Source organism: Drosophila bipectinata, chromosome XR (assembly GCF_030179905.1).
Source record: "Drosophila bipectinata strain 14024-0381.07 chromosome XR, DbipHiC1v2, whole genome shotgun sequence".
NCBI classification, from domain to species: domain Eukaryota; kingdom Metazoa; phylum Arthropoda; class Insecta; order Diptera; family Drosophilidae; genus Drosophila; species Drosophila bipectinata.
Genome location: NC_091735.1, coordinates 3953949 through 3973336, shown reverse-complemented (window position 1 = coordinate 3973336; position 19388 = coordinate 3953949). Strand labels below are relative to the sequence as shown.

General features: G+C 42.0%; 1 protein-coding gene across 4 annotated transcripts in view; it reads left to right on the top strand.

Moving 5' to 3' along the window:
• The window catches only part of Graf (GTPase regulator associated with FAK), a 379470-nt gene that overhangs the window by 303834 nt on the left and 56248 nt on the right, over positions 1–19388 (top strand). For all 4 annotated transcript variants that reach the window (XM_043211294.2, XM_070276585.1, XM_043211293.2 and 1 more), the window contains 2 exons: positions 16678–17008; positions 17070–17175. In XM_043211294.2, coding sequence (XP_043067229.1) covers positions 16678–17008; positions 17070–17175 — 437 coding nt within the window. The remainder of the gene's footprint in view (positions 1–16677; positions 17009–17069; positions 17176–19388) is intronic.

The following is a 19388-nucleotide window of genomic DNA, read 5'->3' as shown; positions in this document are numbered from 1 at the left end:
TAGGCGCAGCGACCGCGTCCAGCGGGGGCCCTCGACGAGAGGCGGAACTTTGCCTAGGTGCGGATGACGCGGGCGGATGAGCGGTGGTTGGCAACCGAGGAGTGGCGGAAGAAGGCCGAGGATGTAACGACGAGTGCCAGGACGTCGGTGGCCGTGGATCGGGTTGGGGTTGCCGGAAAGTGGCGGACCCAGGCCGAGGAGCACCCGAACCGCGCCGGGAGTTGGCGGATGACGGCCGGGCGCCAGACGAGACACTCTGTGTCCTGACTCCCGCGCTCCGTGACCGGTGCTCCTCTCGGCGTGCCTTGCGCCGAGCCCGCGGCTTCTCCACGAGATGCAGCAGCGTGTGGTGATCCTGTCCACACGTCTTACAACCGTCACCACGACGACAGGATCCGTCGGAGTGCTCGTGGGCCAGGCAGCTCGAGCAATACCGGTTCACAAGAACCGCTCGGAGCCGCTTCTCGGCGCTAAGGCGTAGGAAGCGCCGACACTTCTTTAAGGCGTGAATTCCATTGCAGACTCGGCAACGGTAGGATTGAATACCACGAGTACATCTGCTCTCCAGCGATGCGTGGGTGTTGCGTGGACGTGGCGACATCGTGTTGGCTATGGCTGACGGAAATATGATAAAGGAACAAATAACATGATCAGAATCGGTGTAAATGAAGGTTCGGAACTACGGGCAGAGCTACGGGACAGCACAATGGACAGGAACATTGGAGCGGAAGAAATGTTGATTACTGTGGGTAGGCGGACGCGTCCAACGGAAGAAGCACGACCTTAACAACGGGCCGCTTTACAAGCTGTCTTTACAAGCCGGGATAAACCGCGTCAACCCTACCTAAACGCCACTCATTGGACGGAAGGTTGTCTTCCTTGATGACGACCATATCCCCAACGCGGAGGTCCCTCGTAGGGGCTCGCCACTTGTTTCTCTTATGGAGCTCCTTGAGGTACTCCTCCTTCCACCGGAGCTGAAATTGCTGCTGAAGCGCCTTGAAATGTTGCCAAAGATTGATGATGGAATTGGTGTCCCCCTTTATCTCGGGCTCGACCGTGGCGAGAAGTGGTCCTCCCACAAGAAAGTGCCCGGGTGTAAGAGCTGGTAGGTCAGCTGGGTCTTCGGACATTGGCGCGAGTGGCCGCGAATTCAGGCATGCCTCGATCTTCGCCAGGAGAGTAGCCAGCTCCTCAAAGGTGTATTTTCGCGTGGCGGCGGACTTGTAGAACAAGGTCTTGAAGCTCTTGACCCCTGCTTCCCAAAGGCCCCCATGTGGGGAGCTCCCGGAGGAATGAAATGCCAGAGAAGCTGCTGGTGACTATAGGCACCGGTCACAGCCCCCTTTAGGCTCTGGAATCGCGGGATAGTAGAGAAGCTGCTCCCACAAAGGTCTTACCGTTGTCGGACTGCACTTGACGGGGGCATCCTCTCCGGGACACGAACCGTGCGAAAGCCGCCAGAAATTTCTCGGTCGTAAGGTCCGACGTAGGCTCTAAATGGATGGCCTTAGTGGAGAAACACACAAACACCAACACATAACCCTTTGTGATGAGACAGGCCCTCCCGGTATAGTTTTTTATCTCGAAGGGACCGGCATAATCCACACTGGTGTGCGTGAACGGGCGCGAGAAGGACGTCCGTTTCTTGGGTAGCTCTCCCATGAGTTGCGTCTGCAACTTCTTCTTGTGGATGACACATACCTTACAAGAATGGACAACGGACTTGACCAAATTCCTCACCCTTGGAATCCAGAACTTGGCCCGGATCAGACGGATCATCAGCTGACTGCCACCGTGCAGCGTGATGCGATGTGTAAAATGAACCAGGAGTCGAGACAGCTGACAGTCGTACGGAAGGATAATAGGGTGCCGTTCGTCATATTGGAGAAGCTCAGAGGACGTGACCCGGCCGCAGGCTCTCATAAGGCTTTGCGAATCCACGAAGGGGTTCAGATTCTGAATCGGACTGGATGCCGATATCGGACGCTTTTCGCTTAAGCAGCCCATCTCAGAGACGAAGTATCTGCGCTGAGTGACGGAAACTAGAAGACGTTCAGCCGACGTAACCTCATTAGCGGTCAGGTGTTCTTCAAACGAGGGTCGAATCTTCCGCGCGCGCTGGATGAAGCGATTAACATAGGCAAGGACTCGTAATGCCTTGTCGAGTGTGGAAAAACGCTCAAGGAGATCTTCGGGGGATACTTTCGCGACATGGACCTTGACTGCTCGCTTCTCGAGTTCCGTCACGGGGGCATCATAGCCTTAAGTGGGCCAGTCGCTGCGAGGCCTCTGCAGCCAGTCAGGACCGTGCCACCACAACTGGTTATCTGCAAGATCTTGGAGAGCTACGCCCCGGCTAGCGAGATCCGCAGGGTTATGCTCGGAGCGGACATGTGCCCATTTCTGCACGTCGGTGAACTGGGTGATCTTGGTCACCCGGTTGGCCACGAACGTTGTCCACTGGCACGCTGGCTTATGCAGCCACGCGAGGACAATAGTCGAGTCGGTCCAACAGTATAGGGCATCCGCGGCCCCTGGCATTTGTGACAGAACGGCGGTGGCCATCTCGGACAACAACAAGGCACCGCACAGTTCTAGTCGAGGGAGCGACACCGTCTTAACTGGGGCCACTCGAGTCTTTGCAGTCAGCAGGGTCACTATTACCGTGGACTCGATTTCGACACGAACGTAAATGGCTGCGCCGTACGCCTTCTGTGAAGCGTCGCAGAACCCGTGGTGTTCGACCTTTAGGTGTGGTCGGAACGCGACCCATCGAGGAACACGAATCTGATCGAGCACCGAGTAATTCTTTAGGAAGTCAACCCATCGCTGACAGAAATCTTGAGGGAGGGCGTCATCCCACCCTAGATCCAGAAGCCAAATGTCTTGCATGAACATTTTTGCCCGAACAGTGAAAGGAGCGAGCCAACCTGCTGGATCGAACAATTTGGCAATTTGGGAGAGGACTTGGCGCTTCGTGAAAACCGAGCCGGAAGTCAATTCTGGCGGGACAAAAAAGAATTCATCAGTCGTCGCTTTCCACCGCACGCCGAGTGTCTTGGCCGTGCTCTCTGCATCGATGTCGAGAAAGTCAGCACGGAGACGGTGATCGATCGGAATGTCGGACAGGATTGCCTTGTTATTCGACGTCCATTTCCTAAGTGGGAACCCTGCTGACTCTAGGGCCCCTTTCAGCTCCCGAATCGAAGCTTGGGCTTCAGTTTTGGAGTCTGCCCCCGCGAGAACGTCATCAACGTACATAAACTGCCGGATAATTTGGCTTGCCTGCGGATACTTCGACTCTTCGTCGTCAGCGAGCTGTCGCAGCACACGGACCGCCAGGAACGGGGCACAATTGACACCGAAGGTGACCGTTTTCAACTCGTAGTCGCGGATATCCCCATCGGGATTGTGAAACAAAATACGTTGGAGCGGAGTATGCTTGGGCTCTACCCAAATTTGCCGATACATCTTCTCGATGTCGGCGTTGAAGACAAACCTAAAGTATCGCCACTTTAGGATTTGAATCGTCAGGTCGGATTGTAAGACCGGGCCCGCGTAAAGAATGTCGTTCAGACTGGTCCCGTTTGCGGACGGGCTCGAAGCATTGAAGACCACTCGCACCTTGGTGGTCGTGCTTTCGGGCTTGAAGACGGCATGATGTGGAAGATAGTAGGTAGCGGAATTGCTAGCGGGAGAGACCTCGGTCATGTGGCCTAAGTCGATGTACTCCTGAATTACCGAGTCATAGCGGGCCTTAAGGGGCGGGTCCCTCTTCAGGCGCTGCTCATTACGCAGAAACTGAGCAAGGGCAAAGGACCGTGAAGCCGCTAGCTCGGAACCCTTCTGCCCGGGGTCGCGTAAGGGGAGCATCACAACGTACTTGCCATACTCGTCTCTTTTCGTCGTCTGGATAAAATTGTGCTCGCAAACTGAATCCGATTCCGAACTTGTCGGTGTGGGCACATCTTCCACCTCCCAGAATTTGGTGAGGAGCTGATCCAGTGAGTCACCGAGGCTGGGGGCCACTCGTGTGGAAAAAACGGACACGCTGCGGGGATTGGCTGGAGATAATGGTCCTGTCAGCACCCATCCAAAAATGGTCTCCTGACCGAGAAGCGACCCGCATATGTTAGCCTTGGCATTACCGAGGAGAATGGACGAAAGAATGTCAGCTCCTATTAGTACATCGACTTGGGAGCTCTCAAAGAAGATCTCGCGGAATCGGGTATGATGGCAGATTTCCTGCAAACTGCGGAAGAACGTAAGCCGCAGTCTCTAATTGTAGCCCGGGTCTAGACGGCGACCGAATGGAGAAATGGCACAATTTTGTAGACTGCGCGGAAATGGTCTGATTAAGGCCGGAAATTTGGGCTTGAATCGTCTTGAAGGGTGGTTTGACGAGGTTGAACAGTCGTTCCGTGATGAAGGTCGCTTCGGACCCTGAGTCTATCAGAGCTCGTGCCTGGAAGCTGCACCGCAAATGGCACACGTTGATAAGGGCCGTGCCTAGTAGGACGGCTCCTGACCCGGAAGCGAAACACACCTGCACATCCGATTGGTCCTCTGGGCCGATTGTGCTTTTGGCAGTCTGTGCGGGTCGAGACCTTGCTGTCGTAGGCGGACTTGGAGCGGTGGCGAACGGATTGCCGCGGTGCAGAAGGGTGTGGTGTCGGCTGTGACATGTGAAGCAGGTATGGGCGCTCGTGCAGTCTCGTTGCTGGTGCCCTCGGGCAAAACAGTTCAAACATAGCTGCTTTCTTTTAATATAGTCGGAGCGCCTATTTACGTCCATTTCCAAGAAACGCGGACATAAGCGAATGGGGTGGTTCTCCCTCGAACAGAGATCGCAAACCTTCGAGCTCTAATTCTAGTTGTCTAATTCCTTCCATGTTGGAATTTCGGCCTTGTTATGAACGGATTGCTCCCACATGGAAAGTGTGACTTTGGGGAGCTTTGACGAAATCATAAACACCAGGAGGCAGTCCCAAGCTTCAACATCGATGGCGGACATTGCGAGGGCTGTCAGACAACTCTGAATGGTGGCTTGGAGCTCTTTCAGCGCGACCCCGGACTCTTGAGAAATAGCCTGGAGGTTGAAAAGGATTTTCAACTGGCTATTGACCAGTAGCCGCCGGTTCTCAAAGCGGTCTGTGAGGCTTTGCCAAGCGACGACAAACCCCTCATGGGTAAGCGGAGCCTTAGAGACAATGGCGTGGGCGTCTCCACTTGTTTTGGACAGTAAGTGGAACAACCTCTCTACCGGGGTGAGCCGCGAGTTTTGGATGTAAATGGCCGAAAACAAGTCTCTGAAGGTGGGCCACCGAAGATAATCACCCGCGAAGACCTCGGTATCCACCGGAGGTAACCGGCAGCCTGTAGGCGCGGGCGTGTGGACATTGACGGAAGCCTGAGTGGATTGGGAAGCAATTTTCTCCCGAAGCTGGGCAATACATCTCGAATAGACGGAGTAGCAGTAGTTGTACTTCGATTCCAGCACGGTCGAGGTGGCCACATTGTCGTCTGACACGGCTAGTAAATCGGAGCAGCTCTCATAGCTTTTCTCCACCTTCTCCCACAGTGCCCGAATTTGGTCCCGATGGACCTCGCAAATGTATTGGGAGCCTCCTTCCGTTTCTCTGGCGCCCGGAGTATTAATGTTAGCCTCAAATTGGCTAATTCGATCCGTTGTGGCGATGAACTTTTTCAGCGCCACGTCGACCGCACTTTGAGCCATTTTTGCAACGGAACGAGTCTGCCTCTGTGAAGGACCGGAGATCGTGTTGACGGATTCGTCACTCTTCGCCCTTGGAATGGCACTGTACGCCTTAGGCTTTAAAAGAGGCGTCCGCGGAGAAGCGGATTGAGATCTGTCCAGACGGATGGTTGGGATCGGACGTGGCTTTTGGTCGTCTCCCGTGGGCATTCTCAGACACCAATTCGCTGGTCAGAACTTGTCGACTGACGCGCGCACTGGGTGCCTCGTACGAAGCGGAAGCCGGTCACTAATGTGATGAGACCGGTGAGATCGCGGACGAATTGCGATTGCAAGGACAAGTGGGAATTAGAAGCGCCGATGTCGAGAGGAACGTCGGATGCGGCACAATTCGGATGTGGGAGAAACTTCAGGAAGCCAAAAAAAACCCAGAAGGGCCAAGGTTCGTTGAGATTCTAGGCGGATTTTGCCAGATGCGGAGTAGAAGCAGCGTTAGGAAAATGACGGAACGGAAAATGGACAAGGCCCGGAAAATTCGTGACCGTTCGGAAAAATAATTGATGACTGTCTATATATGTCTGTATATTTCGACCAGTATGGCTCGTACGTAAATATTCAATTCCTGACTATTTTCGAATTTGCGGAGCCGGAAAGGTGGACTTGACCTTGGCTTGGATTGAACACAGAGAAAGAAAAAATAAATAATTAATTTTTGCCTAGTTGGCGGATTTAATTATTATGGAAACAGACGGGTGGAGTTGAAAACTTCAATTCTTAATCAATGGAGGTTAAGTAACCCGAAGCTGGAACGAATTGAAACTGGAATTGAAACCGCGGCTAGGTTCAGAAAGAAGATCGCCAATTAAATTATTTAATTATAATTTCTTTTTCGATAAATAAATTTTCGATTGAATTATTGAGTGGCCGGAAAGGTGAATTAAAAAACCCTGGCCCTTTGCTCGGACGGAAAATACGAATTAAATAAATTGTTGTAGTTGTAAATATAAATAAATAAATTTATAATTAATTGATTTTTTTTTAATTTGTTTGGTTATATATTTCCTGAAATTGGAGAAATATATGGGCATACATGCAAGTAGGGCAAGGGCATGTGGGGCATATGATGGCACAGTGGAACGTCGATAAGTGGACTGTATGGTTAAATTTTATCGGTTATATATTTCCTGAAATCGGAGGCAGAAAATATTTGGAGATATGTGGACATGCATGCAGGTACGGATATAAGTAAGGGCATGTGGGCATATGTTTGCACAGTGGAGCGTCGATAATGTGTAACTGCGGAAACGGAAAAGTTATGTGGTGTAAAAAATTGGGGATGAAAAACCAATATTACGACAGCGGCGGACTGTTCGGTGAACTTGGAGATTCCCGGAACCACTTCACACCGGCTGGCCAATATTAATTATGCCCTTTTATTTTTATTATTATTTTTTTTTTTTTCACCACACACTTTTACTGTTCACTTGCCGATTTTTTTTTTTTTTTTGCGGATTAATTGCACCGAACACAACGTATGTGTGTATGCATGTACATATGTATGCCTCGACCGTTGGCGGGCGAACGGATAACGGAAAGGCCAAAAACGGCGAGGAATATGGCGAGGCACACACAACGGAGATGGATGGAAAATTTTTGTAATTTTTTGTCTTAGAAAAGTCTCAAGCTGCCGTGGTGTCGGAAAACTGAAGACCGGCAGAGAGGCGGAGACGGAAAAAATTTCATACTTATCTTTTGGGCGGAACAATGCCTGGACTGCTGGTGGATCCAAAATATCCTGAAAATCCTGGTATCCGGCTCGAAGGACCAAAATGTGTAGGGGGGCGTTGGTTCCGCAAAAAGATTCCAGAATGGGGGTTGAAAAATTAGAAGTCGGGGGCGTCTTCAGTTTCAGTATAAAGAACGCGTTCAGCTTTATTGGCTGCGTACATCGAATTGAGAACTTAAAAACTAGTGCAAAAAGAGATCGCCGACAACCAACGAGCGAGAAGAGAGGGCACAGAGGGGCGAGTGTGGACGCGCTCTTTAGCGCGGGTGTGCTCTTCAGCGCGGATGCGCTCTTCAGGTGAGTGGCACCACGGCCCCTCACCTAAACAAATTGTTTAAATATTCATCAATATTTATATTTATTTTAGTTGTAGATAATTTTAAAAGGGCCTCCAAATTACTATTTGTCAATCGGTTTCTATGACTATTTTTTATTAACTTAAGAGTCGAAAAGGCGTTTTCACAAACTTAAGTACTCCCAAACATAGAATACATTCGCAATATGTTACTTCGCAGAGACGGATATTTTTGACACCTTTAAAAGAGAATTTAAATATGTGTTTAAATTTTCAACTGTACGTGTTACCGTAGCTCTGGACAATGACACGGTATCAATTATTTTGGCTGTGATCACCAATTTCCTCAAAACATCCTAACATTTCTTGGCATACCTTTTTAATAAAAGGGCCATCGCAAAAGGGCTTACAATGTTTGGCAATAGCTAAGCTGGCTACATACGATGCCTTTAATGACGCTTTACTATTAAGGTTCTGAGTTAAAATAATTTTTTTTTTGTTGCTGTATGGATATTTTTTTAACATCATCTTCTATATATCGAAGTATTTCTTCTGCATCGTCGCATCGTCTGCATCATTCATCTGCCCTATGGCATATCCGGAATTGTCGCTCAAAATTGTATTTCCTGTCCGCAATCAAAACCTTTTTTCAAATAACGCACTGCAATTCGCATTTAAAATTTCTGCAAAGAAAAGGGTCTCAAAATATTCAGTAATTTTCCGCTAAAAATAAGCATCAACTGCTCGCCTCGCTTGCTCGCTAAGTAGTGCAATCGAGCTAGTGTCAGTGTAGGCAAGAGTCCTGCTTCGTGAGAAGGAAATATCTTCATCTCTATTGCACACGCATAAAAATTGTCTTTGTATGCACGACTTAATGGCCCCTTGTGACGACAAAATGCTGTGAAATTTTTTTTGCTGGTGCCAAAAAACAGAGAGAGAAGAGGGAGTGAGCAATGAACCTTATAGCGTGACTGCTCACTGCTCTTACACAACTCCGTATGCATGAGCATTTGCACAAAAAAATGAGCAGCAAGAGCAATCTAATGAGCACTAGTGCTTTAGTCATACAAGAGAATATAATGTTCAGAGATCTGTCATAAGTGTTCTGGATACGGGTAAGTTGGAAAAATGAAATGTTAGTTAAGCCATTAAGGATGTAGTCTCATGTTCCGGCCTACTTTTTAGAGGTTATTTGAAAAAATTTTTTTTGTAATAAAAAATAATGCGATCGTTTCAATTTTCACATATGTTTTTATAGGCATCATAAACTATTTGAAAATATTTTGTTTAATTTATTCTTGTGTAGTTTATTACACTTTATAGCATGCCAAAGTATGCATATAAAAAAAGTGGTAGGTGCCTGGCGCAGGTGATTTCGACTTCTAGAGTCATTCGAAACAACAAATTAGAATAAAGTATTGTTTTCTAAACTTATGGCTCTGTCCCGTACTATAATGAAATATTTTCATCAACAAACAACAAAATGGCAAAATCACAAAAAAAAATTTTTTTTTAATTTAAAAAATTTATTTTTAATTAATGATAAATAAAAAACTAATCATTAAAAATAAATGATTCTAGTACGGGACAGAGGTGTTACTTTTTAGAACAACATATCCAAATTTCAACTAGATCGGTACCATAGAATTTTGTGAATCACCTGCGCCGCACACAAAAATGTCGTTCCGAGAAAAACGCGTTTAAAGTTTTGATGCTACCGAGTAACTCATACTTTTCGGTGTAGGCGCGCTCCCGATTATGGGCTGTATCTCTGTCATTATTTGATATTTTTATTTGAAACTTTAACAGTAAATTCTAATAAACAGTAAAAAAAATAGATTTTTTCAACCTCACACATGAGACTGCATCCTTAAGTGATTTTGCTCTAAAAGTGTTCTACTCAGAGCAAATTACTTTTCTTTTGTTTTCAATCTGTCAAAGACACTTTCATTCGGTCTTTTTATTAAAAGTGTCTATTAAAACAGAGGGTGAATGTAAATAAGTATTGCGTTTTATAATGGCACAATATTCCGAATTTTAAATTACCCGTCCCAAAGGTAGAAGTGCATCTATCTAAGCCAAAAATATATTTTGTGTATTTATTTTATTAAAAAGTCATAATATAAAGTAACGCTTTTGTGAAACACTTATAATCAAGTTGTCATTGAAAGACACTTTGGAGGGAGAATGTTATTAAAAGTGACCAATTTTTGTATTCTTTTAATAGCATCTGTCGGACCGAAACAGTTTTTAATAAAAAAAAAATGTTCCGGTCAAAGAGAAATAAAATGTTTTTGAAAATGTTTTCCTATACTGACAGCATAAAAAAATCGTTCCACAGTTAATTGAAAGCTCCGAATAAAACAATCTCTACAGGCTTTAACAAATTTGAAATTTGTATAACGAAAACTGAAAATGTCCTGATGAATCTTCTCAGGTTCTGCTTCAAAACAATGAAGCAATTTGTCCATTAAGACCTATTTTGGGAGCTTTTTAGATACTATCACTACAGTACCATTTTCGTCAGGCTGCCACAAGATTTTTTTCTGTCGCATTATGTTTTTCCTCTATTTCTCCAAAATTATTATGTTTTCCGGCACCAAGCTAACATCAAATACAAGCATTTGGAGCGAAACAAACCCACTGGGGATAAGAATTATCCTTCGGCTCTGTTTGCTCATATCGCTTAAATTTGCCTCTTATCAATTTTACAATTTAGCATTTATTCTTAGTCAGGCATTCCAAATCCACGTTTAAAAAATTGAATAAGGCATTCAAAATTGCATTTAATCTGGTACAGGAATATAAAAAACTCCAAACGTTTTCACTCTTTACAATGAAAGACACTGAAAAAGCATACGCCACCATTCGCTTGACACTTCATTTAGTGGAACGTCGTCCTTACACTGGGAATTTTATTATTGCTGATCCCAATAGTCCAATTCCCTTCCTACTTCACTTCAATTTCCTAGTCCACATCAAGAAGGCTAGATTAGTTGATGCCAAAACATGAATAATCTAACATGCTGGTCATTTCCCGATGCTTCTCCCTTCTTCCCGCCTCCCCATTTATAGCTGATCTCTCTCAGCTTCGTAGTTTCCGTCTCACAGGTCTCTTGCTAGTCTTACTCGTCTCTTGCTTCTTTATGACATTCCCTTATCTCATTTGCTCCATCTCTCGGACTAACATCCCGGACTCTATTCCTGTCTGCTCTGTTCTTACTTTTGCTTGTCATATCCAGATCCTTCTCGTCCGGCCCTGACCATCTCACCATCGAAAATGCTTAAATGCTTAATTTGTGGAATTTTCCTTATATTTTATTAAAGATATCTTTAAGCTATTACATACATCCATTAAGATATTACTATTTGAACTATGGTTAAGCTTGAGAAATAAATATAACTAAAAGATAAGAAAAATAAATCAATTAAGTGCTGAAAATAAATAAAAACAAGAAAGGAAAGCTAACTTCGGGCAGAGCCGAAGTTGATATACCCTTGCAGTTAAAACCGGATATATATCGCGAACATCGGATATAGTTGGCCGATCCTTATGAGAATATGATAATATAACCCAATTTATTATAATATAAAATATAAAAAAAAGTCCCAAACTTCTATCTTCAAAAGTACCAAAGTTGGTATTTCTACCAAAACCCATTTCCGATCGTTCAGTTATATGGCAGCTATAAGATATAGTCAGCCGATCGTCGATTGGTAGGTTGGACCAACTGACCAAAAATAGAATCTGTACTAAATTTCAGTTTTTTATCTTCAAAAACACGAAAGTTGGGTCATTTCCGATCGTTCAGTTAAATGGCAGCTATAGGATATAGTCGGCCGATCCTTATAAAATTTGGCATGTCGTAATATTTTGCCAAAAATAGCTCTGTCAAATGTGAACTCTCTAACTCTAAAAACACCAAAGTTATACCATTTCCGATCAATCAGTTATATGGCAGCTATAGGATAGAGTCGGCCGATCCGGGCCGTTCCGACTTATATACTGCGTGCAAAGGAAAGAAGGGTGTGTGCAAAGGTTCAAGACGATAGCTTCAAAACTGAGAGACTAGTTCGCGTAGAAACGGACAGACAGACGGACAGACGGACATGGTCATATCAACTCAGGAGGTGATCCTGATCAAGAATATATATACTTTATAGGGTCGGAGATGTCTCCTTGACTGCGTTGCACACTTTTGGACAAAATTATAATACCCTCTGCAAGGGTATAATATCGGATATAGTTGACCGATCCTTATGAGAATATCATAATATAATCAATTTTTCCCTCGCAGGATTCCTTGCCCGTGCGGCATCACAAGCAGCCCCAACGGCTCAAGTGGATAGGGTAGTCAGTTACTGGCCTATCGCATCGCCGCCTTAACATAACCTTCATCTTTTAAGCGTTTTCTCATGAAAAAAAAATATTATTGTTAATAATATTGTTAATAATATAGAAAATAATTGTAAAAGCTTGCTAAAGTGTAGTTAGCAAGATCAAAATGCTTCCTCAACCTATTCCTCAACCTTCCTATTTTTGAGTAAGAGGGGGACATCTGAGTAACAGGGCGAAAAAAACGGATTTTCTAGAATTTTTTTTGGTCAAATGAAAAAGCCTATCGAAAATTTGTAAATTGGGTTTTATAATAATAAATGCGAAGTACAAAATTCCAAATAAATTGAAAACAAAATGGCGGCTGTGCAGCATTTCTTCGTAGGCCTTTTTTTTGAAGGGGGTTCATGGCCGGACAGCTAACGTCCCTAATGTTTGATGTACATCAACAGCTATCGAAACACGTTAAATTTTTGCGATATGTTGATTTTTTACAAAATGGCGGATGATTGATAAATAGTTAAAATTTTCACAAAAAAAAACGTCACAAAATGGTCATTGTGTCTCGGCACAATGGAAAATTTTGTCACTTAGATACTTTTGCCGGACTCTATCTTAGGTTATGTTATTTTTAAGACCCTAAAGAATTTTTTAATCGAAAAACAATTTTTTGTTTTTTTTTAAATGTTACTCAAATGTCCCCCCTTAAGTTTGTGGGAGACACCCGGCCTTGTCTTGTCCGAGCGTACTTCTCATATGCGTGCATAAGATCCCTATCTCTCTTTCGTCCATGGTCTGCATCTTCTTAATAAAAATGCATTAGCCGCCAAGCACCAGGAGTCGGCACATCTCCTAAGCTCATCGTGCCGCTCAGACCTCCATTTGCACATGCGCAAAGCTTGAATTCAAGACCGCAGCGGCATGAAATGCGAAACCGACCGTTATCAATGCGTTAGATGCGTTATCGACCGAAAACCGCTGCAGTTATAATGAAATATAAAAGAATTCATAACTGACATATAATTTGAATTATTATAAGAGCTATGGAGAATCTGCTGCTGATGCAAGGTTAAACAGACGTATTATTATTAATTTAAAGATTCATTTCACTTAATTAAAAAAATCCGTCTCGTTTCGTTTGTGCTGTTATATTTGGAGATGAATCAACAGATATTTTAATTTTAATCCAAGCGTAGCTTTGCTCTCCTTTTTCCCCCTTTTCTGTGTTGCGACTATTTTTATACCCTTGCAGAGGGTATTATAATTTTGTCCAAAAGTGTGCAACGCAGTGAAGGAGACATCTCCGACCCTATAAAGTATATATATTCTTCATCAGGATCACCTCCTGAGTTGATATGAGCATGTCCGTCTGTCCGTCTGTCTGTCCGTCTGTCTGTATTTTTTGGCAAAACATTACGACATGCAAAATTTTATAAGGATCGGCCGACTATATACTATAGCTGCCATATAACTGAACGATCGGAAATGACCCAACTTTTGTGTTTTTGAAGATAGAAGTTTGCGACATTTTTATATTTTATATTATAATAAATTGGGTTATATTATCATATTCTTATATTTGGCATGTCGTAATGGTTTGCCAAAAACAGTTTTCGTGTCAAATTTGAACTCTCTAACTCTAAAAACACCAAAGTTATACCATTTCCGATCAATCAATTATATGGCAGCTATAGGATATAGTCGGCCGATCCCAGCCGTTCCGACTTATATACTGCGTGCAAAGGAAAGAAGGGTGTGTGCAAAGTTTCAAGACGATAGCTTCAAAACTGAGAGACTAGTTCGCGTAGAAACGGACAGACAGACGGACAGACGGACAGACGGACATGCTCATATCAACTCAGGAGGTGATCCTGATCAAGAATATATATACTTTATAGGGTCGGAGATGTCTCCTTCACTGCGTTGCACACTTTTGGACAAAATTATAATACCCTCTGCAAGGGTATAAAAATATACTTGGCGCACCGTACTGATGTTCGCTATGATTTGTTCACCGAGTTTTTGGCCAGTTTACCTAGAAAACATTTTCGTTCAAGAGAATCAGACATGTACCGTGAAGAAAAAAAATTGACAACCCAGGTAATTTCCCTTGGCTTGTCATTTTTTTTTCTTCACGGTACAACTCTCACATGTTAGAAGGTTGGCACTGACCAACCATCCACCTCTTCTTCTTCCAAAACTTCAAAGAATTAATTTCGTCACTAACTATAACCCACCAGAATCATAGCTCGCAAATAACGGCGATTTGGACGGCGACCGATTGCTGGGGTCTCAAAAAAAGTTTTGCTTGATAAGTTTTTGATCAAAAAGTCTGAAAGCAACCGTTTGCTTTAATCGTATAAAAATTTTGCTCTCGCTCAAATGACGAGCAATATTTTCTGTTCCCAATTGCTCTGTTCTTTCCAGGACCGTTTGACTTTATGAGGCGATTCAAAAAGTCTTGTTTTCATTTGCCTGTGTTACGTTTGGATATTCAGAATAAATAATAAAAACGGTAGGCTGAACTTTAAATAAATATAATAGAAAATAAATGATAAAAAAAAAATATTTTTTCATTCAAAGGTCTCTGTGCGAACGTCAATCATATCTCTCAGTGAGTGATGTTCAGTAGGCGAGCATTCCACAAATGTCTCAACGTAAAACACTCAACCGAAAACGAAAGTCAAAAGAAAGGAAGTCTCTTGCTCTGAGAGGGAGTGATTGTCAAATTTTTTTCGGTTTTTCTCATAAACTGAACATAAGGAAAAAATAGGTTAACAGTTATTTGTGAGCTATGACCAGAATACTAGAAAATTCCTAAAACTGCATTCTGGTGGGTCTTTCTTGCCCTTTTAATTTTTAGTATTTAAAGCAGGGGTGCCCAGTTCCATTGCTCTCGGTGCTCCTTTGTTGTTGGTATTGCTCTTTCATATGGGAAATAAAACTTCATATAAGTGTGTTGCTCCCAATTTTTCATGTTTCCTTATTGTCCTCAATCGTGCTAATCCAAATGCATTTTGTTCTTTGAGTGCCAAAAACTTTTCCCTGAAAAAAAAATTCATTCTTGTTTTTGTTTCTGCCAAAATGGTCGACCTGAAGCGATAAATTTCTTCTTCGCAGAACTTTTTTTTTTTGTAGGTAAGAAGCTTCGCATTTTAATACCCTTGCAGAGGGTATTATAATTTTGTCCAAAAGTGTGCAAAGCAGTGAAGGAGACATCTAAAGTATATATTCTTGATCAGGATCACCTCCTGAGTTGATATAAGCATGTCCGTCTGTCAGTTTCTACGCAAACTAGTTTCCCAGTATTAAAGCTATCGACTTGAAACTTTGCACACACCCTTCTTTCCTTTGCACGCAGTATATAAGTCCGAACCGCCGGGATCGGCTGTATCCTATAGCTGCCATATAACTGATTGATCGGAAATGCTATAACTCTGGTGTTTTTAGAGTTAAAGAGTTGTTTTGTATTATGTACGGATTATGTACGAATGCTATTTTTGAAATAATTGATTTGAAATTATACGATCCACCAAATTTCATAAAGATCGGCCAACTATATCCTATAACTGAACAATCGGAATTGACGCAACTTTCCTGTTTTTGAAAATAAAAGGTTGGAATTTCGTACAGATTTTTTGTCAGTCCGATTATATCGGTTGACTATATCTTATAGCTACTATATAACTGCACGATCGGAAATGGTATTTGGTAAAAATACGAACTTTTGTATTTATGACGATAGAAGTTTGGGACTTTTTTTAGCATTGGCATTGAAGTTTGCTCTGTCGTATGCTGAGCTTGGGAACCCCTGATTTAAAGTAACTTGGCTAAAGCAAAAGATCTGTAGCTCCAAAGTTTCTCGTCATAAGTGGTAAACCAAAAAAGTAGTCCGAGGTACACCACTTTTAGGTGTGATCGACCTCTGCGAAGGAGGAGGAGTCCTCAATTCGGTAGACTTCAATTTTGCTTCTGAAGAAGTAAAATCACAAATCACAAAGATTTATCGTATTTACCACTTGTCATGCACCGGGACTTCACCGCGTGTATGTTTGACATGTCAGTCGGTCCAATTAACCATATAAAAACTTGTGTTTGGACTTGTGTTTCGTTTTTGATCCAGATGGAATTACGCTTTTCAGTACTCACAAGATTACAATCAAAACCAATACTCTCAACATTTTGAATTAGTCACTAAAATATAAATTATTTAAATTTAAATAGTATCCATAGAAAGTCCATTCCTTGCAACTTCAAAAACACCAGAGTATGACATTTCCAATCAATTACTTATCGATAAAGTCGATAGCTATGAAGTCAATAGGTTTGAAACTGAGATTCGGTAGAAACATGTAAAAAAAAGTACGCCCAAAAACAATGTAATTATTATACCTCTTTTTAAATTAATACTGCTAAATCTTAATATTGCAAGGTCTCGTGCACTGCTGGAATCCCAAGCTATTCAAATTTTTTTACGATTTTTTTTACAAACCAAAAAAAAAAAAAGACTTATATTCTTAAAATTTTTTTTCTTTTCAAAGATAAATATGGTTTCAGGTAAAATAAAATCAACAGACTCATATCAACTTAACGAATCTGGATTTATATTTGTTCGTCGTTGCATTGAAGTATTAGAAAGTCGGGGTCTGGAAGATGAAGGCATTTACCGAAAAAGTGGTGTCGGAACAAAAATCAGCAAACTTTTAACAATGGGATTAAATATAAGTGAAACGGAAGATATATTTACGGATGAGAAATACAGCGATTTAATAGAAAGCAACACTATAGCGAGTGCTCTTAAAATGTATCTTCGAAATTTAAGTGAGCCGTTAATGACGTACCGTTATCACAATGACTTCATTGAATCAGCAAGTTGGTACCAAATCACTCTCCATTTTATTAAAACATAATTAAAACCCTATTTATATTACAGAAATAGAAACCCAGAACCAACGCATTAATGAAGTTCACAAGCTAGTCCACAAGTTACCACATATTAATTTTGAGATGCTAGATTTGGTTATTTTCCATTTAACCGAGTAAGTATATGCAAATATATATTTATTGGCTTAATTGAAAGCATATTTTTTTATATACAGAGATGCTACACAAAACATTTTCACTCAATTTTCGCTTTAATTTTACTTTACGGTGCCACACATGCTTTTTTGAGTTTGAAATAACACCGACTATCTTGCTTGTTTTTGCTAAAATCATTCATGTCGATTAAGTTCGATACAAATCGTATCGAAAGTCGTATCAAAGTTCGATTAAGTTCGTCCGCCATATTGAATCCGCCATATTAAATTTGGAAAATCTGACTTTAGATTCGTAATCAGCGACCCCAAAAACCCCTAAGTACCCAGTTTCATGAAAATCCAAAAATTGTTCAAAAATTCGTCCGCCATATTGGATCCGCCATATTGAATTTTGAAAATCTGACTTCAAATTCGTAATCAGCGACCACAAAAACCCCTGGGTACCCAGTTTCATGAAAATCCAATAAATTAAAAATAAAGTCGCATACCTCCAAAAATGTAAAACTTTTTTTGAGGTTAGGAAGAAACGTACACGTGCAGGACCAAAACGGACTTCAGATTCGTGTTCAGCGGTCCAAAATACATGGGGATAGGGTACTCTGATCTCCCAACCCGGACACTTTTTTTTTTTGTGTGGCTGTGTAACACATTCCCTGAACTTCATTGGTAAAATTAAGATTTTTGCAAAACACTAGTGAAATCACTTGCCTTTTATACAATAGGACAATAATCTTAAAATTATAAAACTGATTTTGATTTACGGTGATGCGACGTTTTTTTCGGAATTCGGAGTACATATTTAAAAATAAAATTTATTGAATAAAGCCCAAATTTATTTTTATCTCTTTATTATAAATTTAATTTTGCATAGAATGGGATATAAATTTTAAAAATTTTTTTTTTAATTTAAAATTTTTTTAAAAATATTTTTGTGTTAAATACACCATTAAATATTACAAATTAATAACAAGCCAAAGAAAGAAATTTGATTGTGCATCCTGGCAGTTTGTCTAGGCTAAACCACTCGGAATTGTGTGTCAGGGAAAAATGTTTTTAGTGAGTTGGAGCTTGACATTTCATTAAATCACTAGTGTTTTGTGTGACACGCTGATACATTTAGATAGTTTAGATTTATATATTTCAAAACAAACACAAATAAGCCCTTCGGGGGGCTTCCGAGGAAATTAGAATCTCGCTCCTGTCAACGTTTTACCAATTGCACAACCTATGTACATATGTATACCTTATATTTTTGGTCAAAAGTGTGCAAAACCGTGAAGAACACATCTCAGAGCCTATAAAGTATGACACATATGCCTCGGTCTGACTGTTTCTACACGAACTTGTTTTAAAGCAGTATATAAAACGAAACGGCCGGGATCGGCCGACTATATCCTTTAGCTTCCATATAACTGAACTATCGGAATTTTGGTGTTTTTTAAAATAAAAGGTAGAACCTGTGTACAAAGTCCATTTTTGGCAAATGATTCTGTTTACTAAATTTCATAAAGAGCAGTGGACTATGTTATGTCATATAGCTAGTACTTTTAAAGAAAGAAATTTCAGATTTTTTTTTAAATTTATTATAAGAAATTGGTTTTTAATAAAATTCTCCTAAGGATTGGCCATTCACATATATTCGATATCGGCGATGATTTATAAATATGATCTCAACTGTAAGGGCCAGGGCCGTAGCTAGCATGGGGCAGGTGGGGCGGTGCCCCAGGGCCCCCGAAGGGAAGGGGCCCTGCCGGGATTACAATAGTCTAACAAAATAAAAAAATTCTACATTTTTTACAGTTTTACTAGATAATATACAAAACAGGTTTTCGCTTTAGTTCAACATATCTCATTTGGTAAATACCATTAAAAACGCCGCTTTCTCCCTTTGCAAGCCGCAAATTCGTCGATGGCTTGGCTGAAATCCATCTTTCTTGCTCGCTCATTTTCAATCTCTTGCCCCATAGAGCTTCTCAAATAATTTTTAATCAATTTCAATTTCGAAAAATATCTTTCCGCCGTTGCAACTGTGACAGGAAGTGTCAGAAACATCATACAAGCAGTGCATACATCAGAGTAACTTGACGTTAAGGAACTGTTTTCAATAATGATCATTTCAGCTAGTTGTTTCACACTATCAATCAGACCGATTTTTTTTCTGAACGCTGAACGCAACGAGAGTAATTGCGATGGAAATGTGGAAGAAATGTGAT